General features: G+C 35.8%; 1 protein-coding gene across 6 annotated transcripts in view; it reads left to right on the top strand.

Annotated features, from left to right (window-relative positions):
• Nucleotides 1-15,783, top strand: part of SENP6 (SUMO specific peptidase 6) — a 75,377-nt gene that overhangs the window by 37,316 nt on the left and 22,278 nt on the right. For 3 of the 6 annotated variants that reach the window (XM_065833661.2, XM_071806849.1, XM_071806850.1), the window contains 7 exons: nt 118-138; nt 6,841-6,911; nt 8,464-8,600; nt 9,829-10,234; nt 11,114-11,346; nt 13,915-14,085; nt 14,976-15,018. In XM_065833661.2, the coding sequence (XP_065689733.2) occupies nt 118-138; nt 6,841-6,911; nt 8,464-8,600; nt 9,829-10,234; nt 11,114-11,346; nt 13,915-14,085; nt 14,976-15,018 (1,082 nt within the window). The remainder of the gene's footprint in view (nt 1-117; nt 139-6,840; nt 6,912-8,463; nt 8,601-9,828; nt 10,235-11,113; nt 11,347-13,914; nt 14,086-14,975; nt 15,019-15,783) is intronic. The other 3 variants (XM_065833663.2, XM_065833662.2, XM_071806851.1) reach the window with 1 other exon arrangement.

Below are 15,783 nucleotides of genomic sequence, written 5' to 3'. Positions count from 1 at the left end.
AATGCAAGAGACAATGAAACAGTTATAGTTCATGTTTAATAATTTTTTAATATAGTGATGTGCAACTCATGTGGGGCTTTGCATCTTATGTTTTTTTTTCTTTTTTCATATTTTAAGCAATCTGGACCGAAAGGAAAGGTAAGCTCACTGTTGATTAAATGAGCATGGCAATGAGCATAAAGAAAATTAACTGAATGAGTGCTTTATCAATGCTAGTTAAAGAATATTCAATCCACCAATCATATATGAGGCGGCTTGATTGTTTTTGTTCTGTTTTTGTGTTTCACTTAGTCCCTTTGACCAAAAAAAGGACCTTTACATCCACCTTTCAATAATGCCATGTTAATGTGTACTGTGGGTGCATTTCCACTGGCAATTATCTATTTATATATCCTACGTGAAAATAAATTCCAGAGAAAGTTATAATTCTTTTTGTAGAGCAGCAAATTTGTGTAATAGAATGGTTCTGAAGCATATCTGAGTAAGGTGTTTAAAAGCTTTTACTCTGTCATCTCAGCTTGGTTTGGATAACATTAAAGGTTTTTATTGCATTAGTGTGTACATTCTGTTCATGAAGTGCATATGTTAAATCAATTAACAGAAAACATATAGGAAAACCAGGCACACTGTTTTTCCATTGGTCATTTCAGGCTCATTTCTCAATTATTTTGCATCTGGTTTACTGCTGTTAATATTTTGTTACCACTGTGAAATACCATACATTTGTTTTTCTTTCTGTATAGCTTAAATTTATATGTTGGTGGAAATGTTGATAGTAGTGAATTAATGGAGCTTTTGTAAATGTCCTGTCTTTGTAGGTGTTTCTTGGCAGTATAGACTTGATATCAAGTTGAATTATTTAAACAGTGTATATAATGTTTAACCAATAATGATATAAATAACACAGAAATCTAGTGTAGATCTGTTCTTTGTGAATTCAGGATTTTCTAGATTTATTTCCAATTCAGTAGTAAAATCAAGCCTTTCTGTTTTACAACCTTTTGTTATTTCTTAAATATCAAAGAGATACTCAGCAGTTAGTTTTGGCTCTCTAAGAAGGGATCTGATCATCCTCTTGCTGCCTGGGCTTTGACTTCCAGTATTTTTTTTCTTGTTTTTCTTTGTGCTGAATCTATGCTATTAGTTAACTATTTGGCTACTAATGTTTTTAATTTGGCACTACATGTAACAGAAGACTACGGTTGAACTACATGCTGGCGATTGTAGTTTTCCCTTGGGGTCACCTGCTGCTTCTTAATCCAGTACTTCTAGATAAGTTGTTTTCCTTCCCTGCTCTATGTTGCTGTCCTAGCAGGATGATTTAGGCAGGAGCTGCTAAGTTTAGTTTTAATCATTACCATCATGATAAGTGCAGCTGACTTTCTGGGCCAAATGGGGCTACCGATGTGCATACTGAAAACTCAGTTCCCTGTGCTGCTACTTCTCTCTTTCGGCCTTTGACTTTTGTACTCTGCTTTTCCTATAAGACGCACTGAAGGTAAATCTCACCTCAGCAGCTTGGTAGTTCTTATCATGCTTTACTCGTTTTTTGGGCAATGATACAGAAACCAACAGCCTGCCCGCGGTGATGTACCTGCAGGTAGCAGTATAGCGACACAGGGTGAGGAAGGGCTGAATAAGGCAGCCACTCAAAGAGCCAGGCTTCACATTAAACACAGCTCTTGTGTGAGCCTACACCTCAACAAAGTTTGGAGTTGGTGCAGCCTCTTTGATGACCATAACCTCTTAGGGAAGAATGGGATCCAGCTGTCTAGGAGAGGCAAGGCGAACTTTCGCAGCAGGCTGGCCAACTTGATGAGGTGGGCTTTAAACTGAAAGACCTGTGGGATGGGTTCTGAAGTGTCAACGCTCATTCCATTGCATCCAGCTGGGGAATAAGCCAGGCCAACCAAAGCAGTGACAAATGTTCCTTACCTGCCTCCCAAAAGGAGAACCAGAATGACCAACCTCAGTGTATATACACCTCAGGTATATATATACCAGGAGCTCTGTATCGAGTTGGAAAGTTATGATATCGTAGGAATAACTGAAATATGGTGGGACAACTCACGTGACTGGAGGCTATAGGCTGTTTCATAAAGACAAGCAGGGAAGAAGAAGAGGAGTAGTCACCTTCTATGTTAAGAAGAACCTTGAAGGTATACAAGTCAACTACGGTGATTCTGGAAGCCCTATTGAATGCCTCTGGTTCAAGATCAGAGGGGCCGTCTCCAGGGGGAAACTTAGCTACTGACCTGCAGACAAAGGTGATAAGGCCAATGAAGCAGTACTTGGGTCACTTAAGCAAGCTTCAGATCAACAGAAGCTGGTTCTTATGGATGACTTCAACTATCCAGACATGTTAGAAGAACAATACAGCAGTTCACATGTTATCCACCAAGTTTCTGGAATGTATAGAGGACAACTTCCTCACACAAGTGTTAGATGCGCCAACCAGGAATGGCATTGCTGAGCTTGCTACTCACAAACTAAGAAAACCTGCTTTGTAATATTTTGATTAACGATAGCCTTGACTGCAGTGGTCACAATATTGTGGAGTTCCTGCTGACCACACTGGAGGTTATTACTAAGACAAAGGTTTTAGGTGTCAGAAGGACAAACTTCAGCTCACTCAGAGCTCAGTTGGGAGGGATTCTGTGGAAAGTTTACGTGAATGATAAAGGAGATAATGAGTGCTTGGAGTTTTTCAAGAACACTCTCCTGGAAGCACAGAGAAACCGTTAATCCCCTTTGAAAGTCAGGGAAGTAGGTGGAGCAGGAGACTTCGAGCTTCTGTGTTTGCTCAAAACCAAAAGAGAAGCATACCAGAGGTGGAAAAGCAGATGAATAACTGTCGAGAACTACAAGGGCATTGCCAGGGTGTGCAGAGATGCAGTTAGAAAAGCAAAAGCTCAACTAAAATTGAAATCGGCCAGAGATGTTAAAAACCACAAGAAAGGGTTCTTCAGGTATGTAAACAACAAACAGAAAAAGAAGGAAAATGTTGGCCCACTGTTAAACAGGAGAGGTGAAGTCACCAGCAATGCTGAAAAGGCAGAGGTTCTCGGCATTTTCTTCACCAGCAGTGTTGGGTGCCAGGCCTTGAGAACAAAAATCCGGATTGATGCAAATGGAAGAGGTGGGATGTGAGCTGTTACAGGAGCTCAACCCCTGTACATTGATGGGCCCTGACATTGTCCACTCGAGGGGGCTAAGAGAGCTGGCTGGTATTGTAAAGCCATAACCTCTGAGAAATCATGGAGATAGGGGGATGTCTAGACTGTGCCTTTGCCAAGAAAGGTTGGACCAGATGATCCTTGAAGTCCTGTCCAACCTGTTATTCTGTGAGTCTATGATGATTCTGCAATACATGGTGGGTTCAATGTGGCTTATACCATACTGTGAGTAGTTTGGAAAGCTCTAAGACAGCACTGTACCCTAAATGAGCAGATCCAAATGTTTCTTTAGGTTTATTAATTTCTGGCATAGACAGAAATTGTCCTCATCTCTTGAGTTGTTTCCTCCCATCCCACTCTCCCCCTCCGTCTCTCCCTTTTTTTTTCTATAGAAGAAATTTTAATAAGAAAATTTCATTTTGGTGGGAGGGTGTCGCAGAGGGCTGTCTACCAGCCCAAGGTGAAGACAGTAAGGTCCAATTCCATCAGCAAAGGAATATGGCAATAATCTTGAATGTGTGCTGAAAATATTAAATCAATGACACCATTCTGTGTGGGCAAAACATGTTTAGTCAAGAATGCTGTACCGTTTAACTTTTAAGATGTGTCAAAAGTTCAGGACTGTCTGCAGTCCAGACTACCTCAGTATTTTTATCATGTGTGTTGCAGGAAGAGCCTGATCTTTCTTGGTCTTGTAATTCATGTTTTGCTGTTTGAAGCTTTCCTAGTTCCTAAGGTCGCTTTTATCAAATACTGGTCTACCTCCCTTGTACTTAAAGGTATTAAAATCATAACTGCTTATAATGGGTGAGATAATCTCTGAGCACGGAGCTTTGTTCTTCAAGCAAAATCTGATTCTCTTCAGAAATATTTTTGGAAACCAACAGGAAGAAAAAGAGTGTATTTTTAGTATTTACTAGGATGACAGGAACAGCAATCAGTATTGTATTTCTTATTTTTTTCTATTAGACACAGTATATAGATAGTCTTGTATCTTGATGTGTTTAGCAAGAATGCATTTGGGTTTCAGTGCTTTATGTTTTTTAATCTCTTATAAAAACTTTTGTATTATTCAAATAATCCTGGTGTCATGTTCGATTAAAACAAAACAATAGTTTCCATTCTGTTTCTGCGCTTACAATTAAAGCACTCTGTGTACTAAGACCTGCGATAGATCTGCAGATAGATCTGCAGCTGTTCAAAGGGCGACAAACACTGGGCTGAGCTGGGAGGGGGCTTAGTTTTGTCATCTATCCAAATTTTGTAGTGGTGAGCTCTGCCTGTTTGTTTGCATGTGGGTTTTTCAGGATAGGAAACTAAGAGGAGCTGCTTTGAGTTGCTGCCCTCATGTGGGAGGGCTGTTATTATCTCCAAGAAAGCATTTTTTTTCAGATGAAATCTACAACTAGGTAGTGTTTAAAATTGTCTTCACTTTCATTTCTAACTCAAAGCAACTTCAAACCCAACCTCGAATTTCGACCCAAGTAAAACTCTGTTAGATGGTTTGGGTGTTATTGGTTCATTGTGAGCAAAAGTCTTACCTTGTAGGAGAAGAGAGATATTTGTTTTATGCTGGCCCTTGCATATTCTTGCAAGTGTTTGGCCATTTAATAAGCATCAAATCTGTCCTGATAACACAATATTCAGACAGGGGTAAATAATGCTATTGTATTCCAATTTATTGTCAAAAAATAATTTAGCAATATATGGTAAGTGTTGAATTTGTTATCTAAAAAAAAAATACCTTTTGCATGTTACAAACATCATACTAACCTGTATGATTTTTAGAAAAAAAAAGTAATTTACAAATGTCCAGAGAATTTGAATTGTCAAACTAATTTTTAAAATTAATTTTAGTATTCTAAATCTACCATATTGTTTTAACTGTTTTCAGATAAATGCCAAATAGTTTTAATATTATCAATTAAATGTTTGATATTCAAAATATTTAGAGAAAAAAATTTCTAGCAATGGTTATGTTCAAGACTTACTGAAATACAACCGGAAGATAACTATAGCATGTCTGACAACAGCTCACATATCCTTGCTGCAAAGTTTATATTATTCAAATCTCATATAATGATGTTACAGGGTATTTACCCTTTAGAATGTCATTAGGATTGGTTTTGATAGTAACAGCTTCTCATTATGTAATGATTAGTTTGAGCTCTGCCTTTAAAGTAATACCTAGTGATCTGAATTTTAAAACGAAATGTTTTAAGCAGGATTGTTTGAAACATGTTTGACAAAAACTATTTAATCTGTCATCTGTGATGTGGTTGTGGGCACTCATGGTGAAGTACTGTGACATCTGTTTTGTAACCAGCCCATCCTTTCTGCCTGAGTTTTCCTTCATGCTGCAGCCCCTCAACATAATCAAACATGTTTGTGTTTAGTAGTGGGCTAAGTACATTCAGAGGGCCAGATTTGTTAAGAAATATCCCAAAGGGCATTGTAGATTAATCTTGTTCCACATATATTAATTAATAATAAAATATGGGAAAACTCTGAGAAGTATGAAGAAAATTCAATGAAGACAATTCAAAGGTTTTATAATTTGGTGCATTAGAAAATGCTGTGCTGAAAGAAATGAAAACTTCTGCATAGTGCTCAAGTCTACTTCAGCCATAGCCAAATTTTTGTCAGGTGGATCCTCAAAATGTAGCTGCTAGTTTGAGATGTTAGCACCTGCAGCTGTTCTGTTTTCCCCTTTGCTCTGGGTTGATGTCCTTGTAATCAATAGAAGCTGTATGGGATGGTGTGACCCATTTGCAGGCCAGTGCACTGGTTTGACTTGCCAATAAAGGCAGTTTCTGCTGAGGTTGTTGGCAAGGCCTCCTCTGTTTCAGATGTGTTATAACAGGGACAATTATCTCCAGCTGCGGAGCAGGATCAGGCAGCTGAGGAAGAGAACTGCCATAAGTAGTGACTGAGATACAGTGAGCTCCAGGAATCTTAATTTCACAGTAGCACAATTTGACATGCTTGTGTGTAAATGGAAAATATGTTTCAAGAGACTCAAAAAATGTCACTATAATTATTTATATTGCATTAGCTTGCACAAAAAACTGTGAAATGCGTATTATGCAAATGATACCAACAAAAGTTTGATTATCCGTTAATTTGTCTGTATTATTATATTTTTAAAACTAATATAGAGAAACTATATCTTCTCTTGTCTTGTTGTTTTTTTTTTCCCACAACAGTTTTTGGTATCAGCTCTCTTTCCTCTGTTTTGCATCTTTTCTTCTTGCCTTTTTTTGTTTATTTATTTTTGTTTTGTTGATTGGTTGGTTTGATTTAAGTTGTGGAACTTGTGGAATCTACTTTAATATTAAAATAGTAGCTGTTCCTGGTTTTGGATTTTGAAAGTACCTATCTTATACTTTATGAATGAGGAGGAAGAGAAGATACAGGCTGTGAGAGACTCCTGAACTATTCGTTACTGTCAAAGGGCATTTAGATCAGAAACATTTCTAAGACCTGTACGATAGCTGTTCCTGGCACTGTGGTAATTTTAAGTGTAAAAATAGCATGTAATAGGAGAAGTTATTTATTTGTAGCTTTCAGATACATTTCAGATTTATTTTGTTTATGTATAACTATGCCTAAATTAAAATAGTGTCTGTCAAAAGAACAACTGTACATCTGATTTATTTTCCAGAAAAGAATACCCTCCTCAGCTTCAGAAAGTAGAAGTAGACCACATTAGGTTACCACAGTCTCAAGGACTGGGTAAGTGATCTTTAGAGTTTTCATATCTTTTAAGCAGAATAATTTTTGAATACCTGCTTCAGGTGGATGTGTTGCCAAACTTTGTGTAACCTTCAGCATATTTGTTTGTATCCTTATATCATGTTATTCTAGATTTATACAAGTTTGTGCATGAAGGGAGGATTTTGCTCTTTTTGACAAATTTCTGCAACCTATTCAATCATGTTATAATTAATTTTAAATTAGGCTTCAGCAGTTTTAAAAACAAATGAAATTGGGTAAATTTAGAATCACAGAACTCTTGGAGCTGGAACAGATCTCTGGAGATCATGAAGTCTGAGCTTGAGCCCCCAGCATGTTTGTGAACTATCAACAAGGAACTATTACTTAGTGCTGTTTAGCACTGTTAGTATGTGCAAAAAGTAGCATGCTAAATAACACTTGGTATGAAGTATGTTCGGGCACTGAGGTAGTGAGTAGAAGAGTGAGAGTCAGCACTGCCCTGTGGCTCAGCTTCAGTATGCTTTTATATTATTGGTTAGGGAGTATTGATGGAGATGCAAGAGGGAAAATATAATTTGCCTTGAGGTGTGGAAATTGTGGAATTTGGAAAATGAAAATCCCTGTGTTTGGTTGAGCTTTGTCAGTAAGGATATACATACTGTAAAGGTGCTATTCAGCTGCTTAGCCATCTACACCAGCCAGGTATTCTGCTGTGCCTTTTTTAGGTTAATGTTAAGTAGAACTTAGAAAAAGCTCACTTAGTATTGTTTCTTTTTTGGAAACAAGTGGTTCTTTAGTTTTGAGGTGTCTTCTAATAGTAGAATGTTTGTGAGACTATTAGTATCTATATTGAAAACGTCTTTATATCTGTTAAAAAATACAGACTTAAAAAAATTCCAGTATGGAGACTGCAACTAAACTAGGGAATGTAAATAGCACCTTTAAATTAAACTGAATTACAGCATTCTTGTATTTCTTAAAACAAAATCTCACTCTGAGAAAATCTCAGTCTGTACTTGATTAGGTTTAAAGTAGATTATGGATTTATTTTCTCTTACAGTCTTCCAGTATTTAAATGAATGAGCCAGAATAAAACAGGATATGGCAAGATAGTTCACTGTACTGCTGAGTCTTCTGTTGAAGGAATAAACCCTGATTACACTGAACATTTCCAGTTATTCTAAATGCAGTCCTTTAGTGAAAATTACCATCAGCATCATGTATCATATCCCCTTCTACTTTCCATAGCAGATGTTCCATTCTAATTTAGTGAAGTTTAGTATAGATTTCAGAGTCCAAAGCCTCCTCCAAATATACTAAGGTACAAATTGGCACCAAGAGACACTGAAATAGTATTAATAAAACAACATTTTCAAAGTTACTTTGAGCAATTTTTTCTTATTCATGCAACAAATCATGAGGTGCTTGAATCAGTGTAGTTTGTTGCGTGTTTAAAAAGGTGTTTATGTTTAGTTCAAGTTGGTGTATGTGAAGAAATAAGTTGATTGTAATTTTAATGGCATATTAGTAGACATTTCTTGTTAACATTTTTGCACTTTTTCCTTCCTAGACAGTACAATGGAAAACACAGAAGAGTCCGAATCAGAATCTGAAATTAAGAGAAAGGTGCAACAGAAACGTCACTGCAATTCATATCAGTCTGATTCGACTCCGTCTTCTACAAAAAAATGCTTAACTCAGTTAAAGGTGGGTTAAATTTTAAAAACATGGAAACTTCTGTTTAACTATAAAAGTTGATGCATATTTTGGAAACAGGCATTCAGTTGTACAATAAATTGATGTTATTTTAGAGATAGGGCAGAGTATTCGTATTTTGCAGATTTCAAAGTTTAAAAAAATGCTGTATTATACAAGTCATAAAGCAGATACATTTAGGTAGAGCTCATCTACTTAAGTAGTCCTCTTTACTGAAAAGGTGTTCATGGATGAGGGTGGGAAGTGCAAATTGTAGTAGCTAGATTTTGAAAATAGATTCAAAAAGTTGTTGGTGGGATGTGGGTATTTTTTTTTTCAGTAGTTCACAGTACATTTGTTGTCTCCTGGAGCACTGACCTCAAATGACATAATAACGTAGATTAAATTTCAGTTGTAGATGTGTCTCGTATTCAACTCAGTACACATTCAGTAGCTTATGTGTTAGTATTGAATGCCTTAGACTTAGAAGGCCAAGTTCTGCCCTTGTGATACTTAGTTAAGTGAGACCTAGTACATGTGAGGAAACAGAACACATCTCTGTCTTTGCAGTGATAGGATATATTTTCCTTTGTAGCCCCTGCTTTTCTCTTGAAAGTTTGGAGAACTCCTTTTCCTCAGGTCCCATTTACTTCTCTGAGATACTGGATTCTAGAACAACGTAGTTCCTTTTCTTTTTTTCCCCTCTCTCTCCCCTTTTTTGTTATTGTTGTTTTGAGGAATGCTGTTTTTTCTGTATGCTTTGCCCCAGACTATTAGAAGGTATCTTAGGAGGACTAAGGAACTTTATGAACTAGGAGATTGCCTCTTTTCCTATTCAGCATTGTTCTGTGGATCCTTAGGTTACTTTATTTTCATCCAATGAAACTATTTTTATAGAAATGATGTAACTGGAGCTTCTTGCTGATATATATATATGTGTGTGTGTGTATATCTGAACAGTGTGCGGCCTTTTACAAATGGGAAGAAAAAAGGCAAGAAGGAAAATCTGAATTGTCCAACACCAATCACTTTTTAAAAATGTCTACAAATGGTATTTGTTCCTCTTAGAACATTTTCATTTTCTTAAATGAAAAAAAACAAACTGTATTTTAATGTTTGCTTTCTCTGTTTACTGTAATTGCTAATACAGTGTTGTTAATTCTGAACAGAAATTAAATGTAAGATTTGGAAATAGTATCTTTATACGGTTACTGATTTTGTGTGTGTGTGTCCCCTCTAGCTTTTGGAACAAAATGATTATTTGACTGATTGTCCAAATTGTGGGCGGGCAATTGAAAATCAGACCAAATGCCGACATTGTGAAAGTGCTCCTCAAAAGGATTTGCAACGAGTCCCCAGACAAACTGTGACATTAAGTGAACCTGTGGGATCTTTATCACGTTCTTCAATACATCAGAATTCAACAGGGCAAAAATCTTCAGGTACAGGGTTCAGCACAAAGAAGTTTTATAGTTCTGCTGTTGGGAAAGGCCCAGCGGATATTCTGCTGAGTAATAATGAAGTTGTAGGACATTCTATGTTACGACAGAATGGAAAAGTTGGTCTTATAACTGGGACAAAAAGCCCTAAAATTACAGGAAGCTTAAGACAAAGGAGTGCAAGACCATCTGAACTAAATGATCCAAGTAAGTACCTTTTTATGGATATAGTCGTAAACTGGAAACTCAAAATATCGTGTAATGAAGGAACTGTCCTTTCAAGTTTACATTACTGATTTTGCGTTGAATTTTTTTGTGGGTGTGTTCATGGGGAAGGGGGACAGACCTTTTTATAATTTCCTTTTCATACACTGAGGTACTATCTGATAAAAATGAACACTGGGGAGAACAAAAAACATTTCATGCATCTTCTTTTTATTTATTCCTTTTTAGAAAAACTCGCACTTTATAGTTAAAAAAGCCACACTCTCAGCGGAATTTCATCATTCATTCTCCCAAAGGGAAAGACAGTCTTTTGATTTTTCTTTTATATTTTTTCCATTTTTCCTTTTGAGCTACACATCTGAACACTATCAAGATTTTCTAATTTATTTAAATTTCATAATTTGCAAAATGTTAATTTTTGTACTTTCTTTGTGTAAACTCTAATTACTTTATAAACTTGAAGGAACTGGAGTTTGGAAAATTGTTTCTAGTTTCATGCTTAGTTTACTAGACCATGTTGTCTTACTGATTTGAACAATTCCAGTCATCATTTTTTATCGATTTTTCTTTAGTTGTATTATTAGCTGTCAATTCTTCATTGAACCATGAAATGTATGCCTTTACTTCTGTGTTTAGAGGTAGTTTAACGATACCTGTTTCTTGTATAGCTAGTTGTGAAAAATAGAGAGTGCCTGTGAGCAGATTGCAGATAAACATTAATAAAAACATAATGTAATGATAAATGTGGACTTCTTTTGGCGCTGCAGGACACTTACATAAATTACTTCTAAGCTATTGCTTGAAAAGAAATTTCTTTTGTAGAAAAATGTAGTGGTTGAGAATTTAATATTTTCTGTTTAGTTGTTTTGTCTAGTGATGATGATGAGGAGGAGGATAGTGGCAGCACTAGGAGAATGGAAAGCATTTCACCTCGTCCTGCAGATTCAGCCCGCTCCTCCCCAGCTCCTTCTACAGGAAAGGTGGAAGCAGCATTAAAGGAAAACAGTTGTGGAATAGAACAGAGAATAGGTAGTATAACAACAGATACAGAAATTGCAGTCACACTACCAAGAAAAGCAAGAATGAAAGATCAGGTACTAATTTAATACTTTGTTTAAAGAAAAAAAAAATCAAATCTTAAGTGGAAAATGTCAAGGCTTTTCTTGGCATTGTCAGAAATTGACTATATTTGATTGTTTTTCTTACTTAGCAGGTCATCAAGTAGTATGTCTGCTTACATAATACTGGAAACAAGAAAATATGTTCATTATATTTTTACAAGCATTCATAATTATTTGAATTATGCTTTTAGCATAGATGCTTCTGTGTTGAATGTATACTCTTTGAGACTGGCAGGGTATCCCTCTGAGACTCAAGAGCCTACTTAGTTTGCAGAAGAATGTCAGTACCAGCCGTTGCCTGGTAAGACTTGGGACATTCAAAGTTAAACATGAAAAAGAGACACTGGGAAGAATAGTGGCTCTTTAGAATGAAAATACTTTGACAACTGTCCCAATTAATAGCACTTATTTGAAGGATTTCATCATGGGGCTTTTTTTTTTTTTAGTTCAATACCAGTGCAAGAATTGGATAAACAAAGACAAAAAACGCACCGTGAGCAGACTCCATAAGTGCTGTCAAAGGGGACAGCTTTCATGGTATAGTAGAAACTTAACCGCCTCAATAGCGAGCCATTAAGAAGTATAAATTCCCTGTGGCAACTGGTGTTGAATTAATAGTGCCGATTAAAACAATTCTTGGGTCACTTGTCCCATTTCACTGTTGTGACTTTGGTTCAACAAGAGTGTCTGATCACATTTCCACTTGCTATCTCAAATCCTGTGTGTTTTCTGAGTTAGAACACTTAAGTAATGATGACAAAACCTATGTGCTACGTTGAGATTCAGAAGCCAACATTCTAGTGCTGTAATTGCTGAAATTATTGATGTTTATAATTTGGTGTGTAATTAGTCACCACTTTCAATATAAAGCTGTGAACCTTTAGCCTACATAAAGCTGTGGGGCTGAAAGCTTGGATGGTAAATAGTTTTGAATTTCACTTATTCTGGCGTTATGTGCTCGATTAATTGAAAACATTGCATTGTGAAGGCACTGGTGTCTCAGACTTCTGAAACTCGTATGAAACCCATATGTTTTCCTTTGTGTATCCATATGTTCCTGTTCACTGGTGATTAAGAACCAGTTGTAACATTGGAAATTAACTGCATGTTTTAGAAAAAAAGTAGAAAAGAGCTTGCTTTTGAAAGCAAGGGAAGCAGATTTTTTTTTGGTAAAATTTAATGCAATTTCTGCATTGTTTCAGTGAAGCTACCAAGAATTCTCACTGTTAATCACAGTGTTTTTGTCAGATATGATGGAAGCTTTAAGAAGCTTTGTTCATTTGTTTTTCTCTCCAAATAGTCATTAATTCTTTACTGAAGCAGCTCCCTGAACATAGCACCACTTTAATGTTTACAGTTTTACTGTTTGTGATTTGAGTTTTGAGCTCTTAATAATATTTAGCCAGTCCAGCAGACAAAAAATGAAAAGCTGCCTTCAATAAGAGTCCTAGGAAAATATTTTAATTACAGGGATTTAAAATCTCTGCCTTCTCCACTGCATTTAAATGAAGCATCCAGTAATATATTTTGAATTATGGTCAAGATAGGCTAGGGATTAGGGACATGGAAATAATTGTTGAGATTTAGTCCTAATAGAAATGTTGAATCCCTTAAAATGTCTTTCTGTGGGAGTTTAATTGTATTTTGTAACCCAAAAGTATGTTTATTAATGGACAGCTTTAGGAAACAATATAAATACCAAAGACTAACGTACAGAAAATCTTTCAACGAAGTAATATAAGCAATACAACAAATAAATATGTTAGTCTGATGGCTATCAGTCAGCTTTCATTTTAATAGGTTTTGGTAAGATTGTTCTGTTGGGAAACAGGAGCCTTCATTGAGATTACGGCTTCAGTCGGCTTCTAGAGACTTTCTTGAACTGGAGCCAAACTCCACGTGGCCGCTTTTCAGTGTTTAGTCTTCTGACCCTGGAATCTGTCCTAAAAACATCTTAATAGTTCTGTAGAGTTGCTTTAAGGAATTTCGGTAGGGCTTATTTATTTGTATTTCTTGAAGATTCTACTCATGCTAATATGGTAACGCACTGTGCTTCAGTAATGATACAGTGTTTTCAGTCACCAAAAGCTTGGACTAATAAAAACTGAAGATAAGAACAAACAAACAAACCAGAACAAAAACCAACAGAACCACCAACAACATTGTGGTGATCTTACAGCATTAGTGTTTTAATATAAATAAACAAAATATATTAAAAATAACCTTGTTTTGTCAGAATGCACAGTGTTTCAAAATGGTGAAAACTAGATTAGTTCTGGCAATTTTAGAAGCACTAGTTGTGATTTGGAAATGTTAACAAAATATCTGTAATTGTCAGCTTTTTTCTTGAATCTAGCAATATTATCATCTTCAGGTGTTCCAAAAAGTCCTTTAGGAAATTTCTGCCTTCTGTATATGATTGAGGTAGATGCTGTTGACCAACAGAAAACTAGCTGAAAATTTAGTCACTAGTTTTTTATTAGCTTTTTTTAGCAATAAATCTTAGTGAGACATTCTGAAACCTTGAAAATTGCTTTTCAGTTTGGGAACATTGTGTCTAACACTCCAGTAAAACGGCGTAAAATTATTTCTCAAGAGATTGTAACTGAGACTGTACCTCTAAATTATCAAAATTCCTGTGAAAGTGTCATTCTGAACTGTCGAAGTATACGAATAGGAACACTACGAAGAATGGTAGTGGAACCTGTGATTGTAAGTAAACTTAATATTTCACAAATCTCCTTTCAGTTTGTGATGGACGTTGTTTTCATTTTTGAACAATGTAATATTTTGCCTGAATCTGTGAAGAGTAAGTTTGTCTCTAATTTCAGAGGCTGTGATTCCCAAAGAATCCCAGAATACTGTTAAGTACTAACACATGCAATGTAGTTCTCATGTTTAATAGAAATATCATGCCTGCAAAACCCTTCACAACTCTCTTTACTTGGTTGTGGGGGCTTATGGATTAGCGTGCATTTGTTAAGAAAACTGAAGGCAACAGTTACCAAAAAAGTGGATATTAATAGGTAAGAGTAAGAAACATGTCTGCAGGTGGACAGTTTTTCTTCTGTAGAACAATTTTTTTGTTTACCTTCTAAGTTACATGAAGACGTTCAAGGAGACATTGAATGTTAGTTGTATGTAGCGAACCAGATTGAATGCATACTTCTTCCTGGTGTAAGCACGTAAATAGCAGAGAGGTGTTACTTGTTCTTTCCAACTCTCTGCAAAACCCTATTGTTTGATTTGCTTAAATACTAATTGAAAACATAATGTTTTGAAGATTTTTTTTTCTTCCTGTAATTTGTGGTATGTTTCAGAGTATTCTAAATCTTTTTTGAAAACAAGGCACTTAGGAGTGTTCTCAAATTTCAACAGTCAATATGACCAAAGTGACAACGAAGAGTAAAGAATATACTTGCTTCCTTAAGTTGTGGTAAAATGTCCACTTAAAAAAAAGAAGACGACGTTTTTATTTTAAAATTTTCGTTATTTAAGTACTTAGCCAATTGAAATAGTTTTATTAACAGTTAAAAGGCATTAAGTCAATTTTTGTTTGGTTTAAAGAAGTGTATTCTTACTATTGTGTTGCCTTTTGACAGTTTTGCCTGGATTATATCAAAATACGCCTAGACAGTCAAGAAGGTGAGTACATCTTTCCTTTTTTGTTAATTTTCTCTCTCTCTCTCTCTCTATATATATATGTATTTTGAATGAAGTAACTTTGTCAAAGAAATTAACAGGTGAATCATAATGATTCTGGTTTTGTTATGTATGTAATAAATTATATTGGATGTAGTCAGGAAAAAAAATTGAGAGTATAATTTTGACCTTAACTGCCTGGTGAATAAAAAACAAAATGATTTTGCATTATTTCTGCCTTGAATCGCCACACCTGGAGGCATTTAAAAGATGCATAGATTAAGTTCTTAGGGACGTGATTTACTGTTATGTTAACAGTTGGACTCTATGATCTTGAGGGTCTCTTCCAAGCAAAATGATTGTACTGACAGAAAATTTGCACATAGCAGAAATGAGCAATTTGTGGTGAGTGTGCAACTGAGTCATTAGTTCTTCACCTTCATCCTGGCTGAATTGCTGTAGAAGTTGTCTTGAAAATGATATTTTTATTAGAAGGACTTTATGTTGTATGCATTTCTCCCTCTATCCTGTCTTGTTCTTTATGTAAGGGGCTATAGTTCTTCTGGTGCAGGCTGCCCCTAACTAAAGCTTGAAGTGCCTACCGTTAACCATTTTTCTGATCTAGAAATAATTGCTGGCATTGAACTTTTGGGACTTTTCACTGATTCGAAGAACTTTGACTTCTTTTTTCCTTCCATTTGTGTAATTCAGTAAAAGCTGTTAAGAACTCAACATGGGCAACATCAGATGTAGTGTTTAAAATTTTCC

The sequence above is a fragment of the Patagioenas fasciata genome, chromosome 3, assembly GCF_037038585.1.
Source record: "Patagioenas fasciata isolate bPatFas1 chromosome 3, bPatFas1.hap1, whole genome shotgun sequence".
In the NCBI taxonomy this organism is placed as follows: Eukaryota; Metazoa; Chordata; class Aves; order Columbiformes; family Columbidae; genus Patagioenas; species Patagioenas fasciata.
Note: the sequence above shows the minus strand (reverse complement) of the source record. Positions and strands in the feature narration are given on the sequence as shown.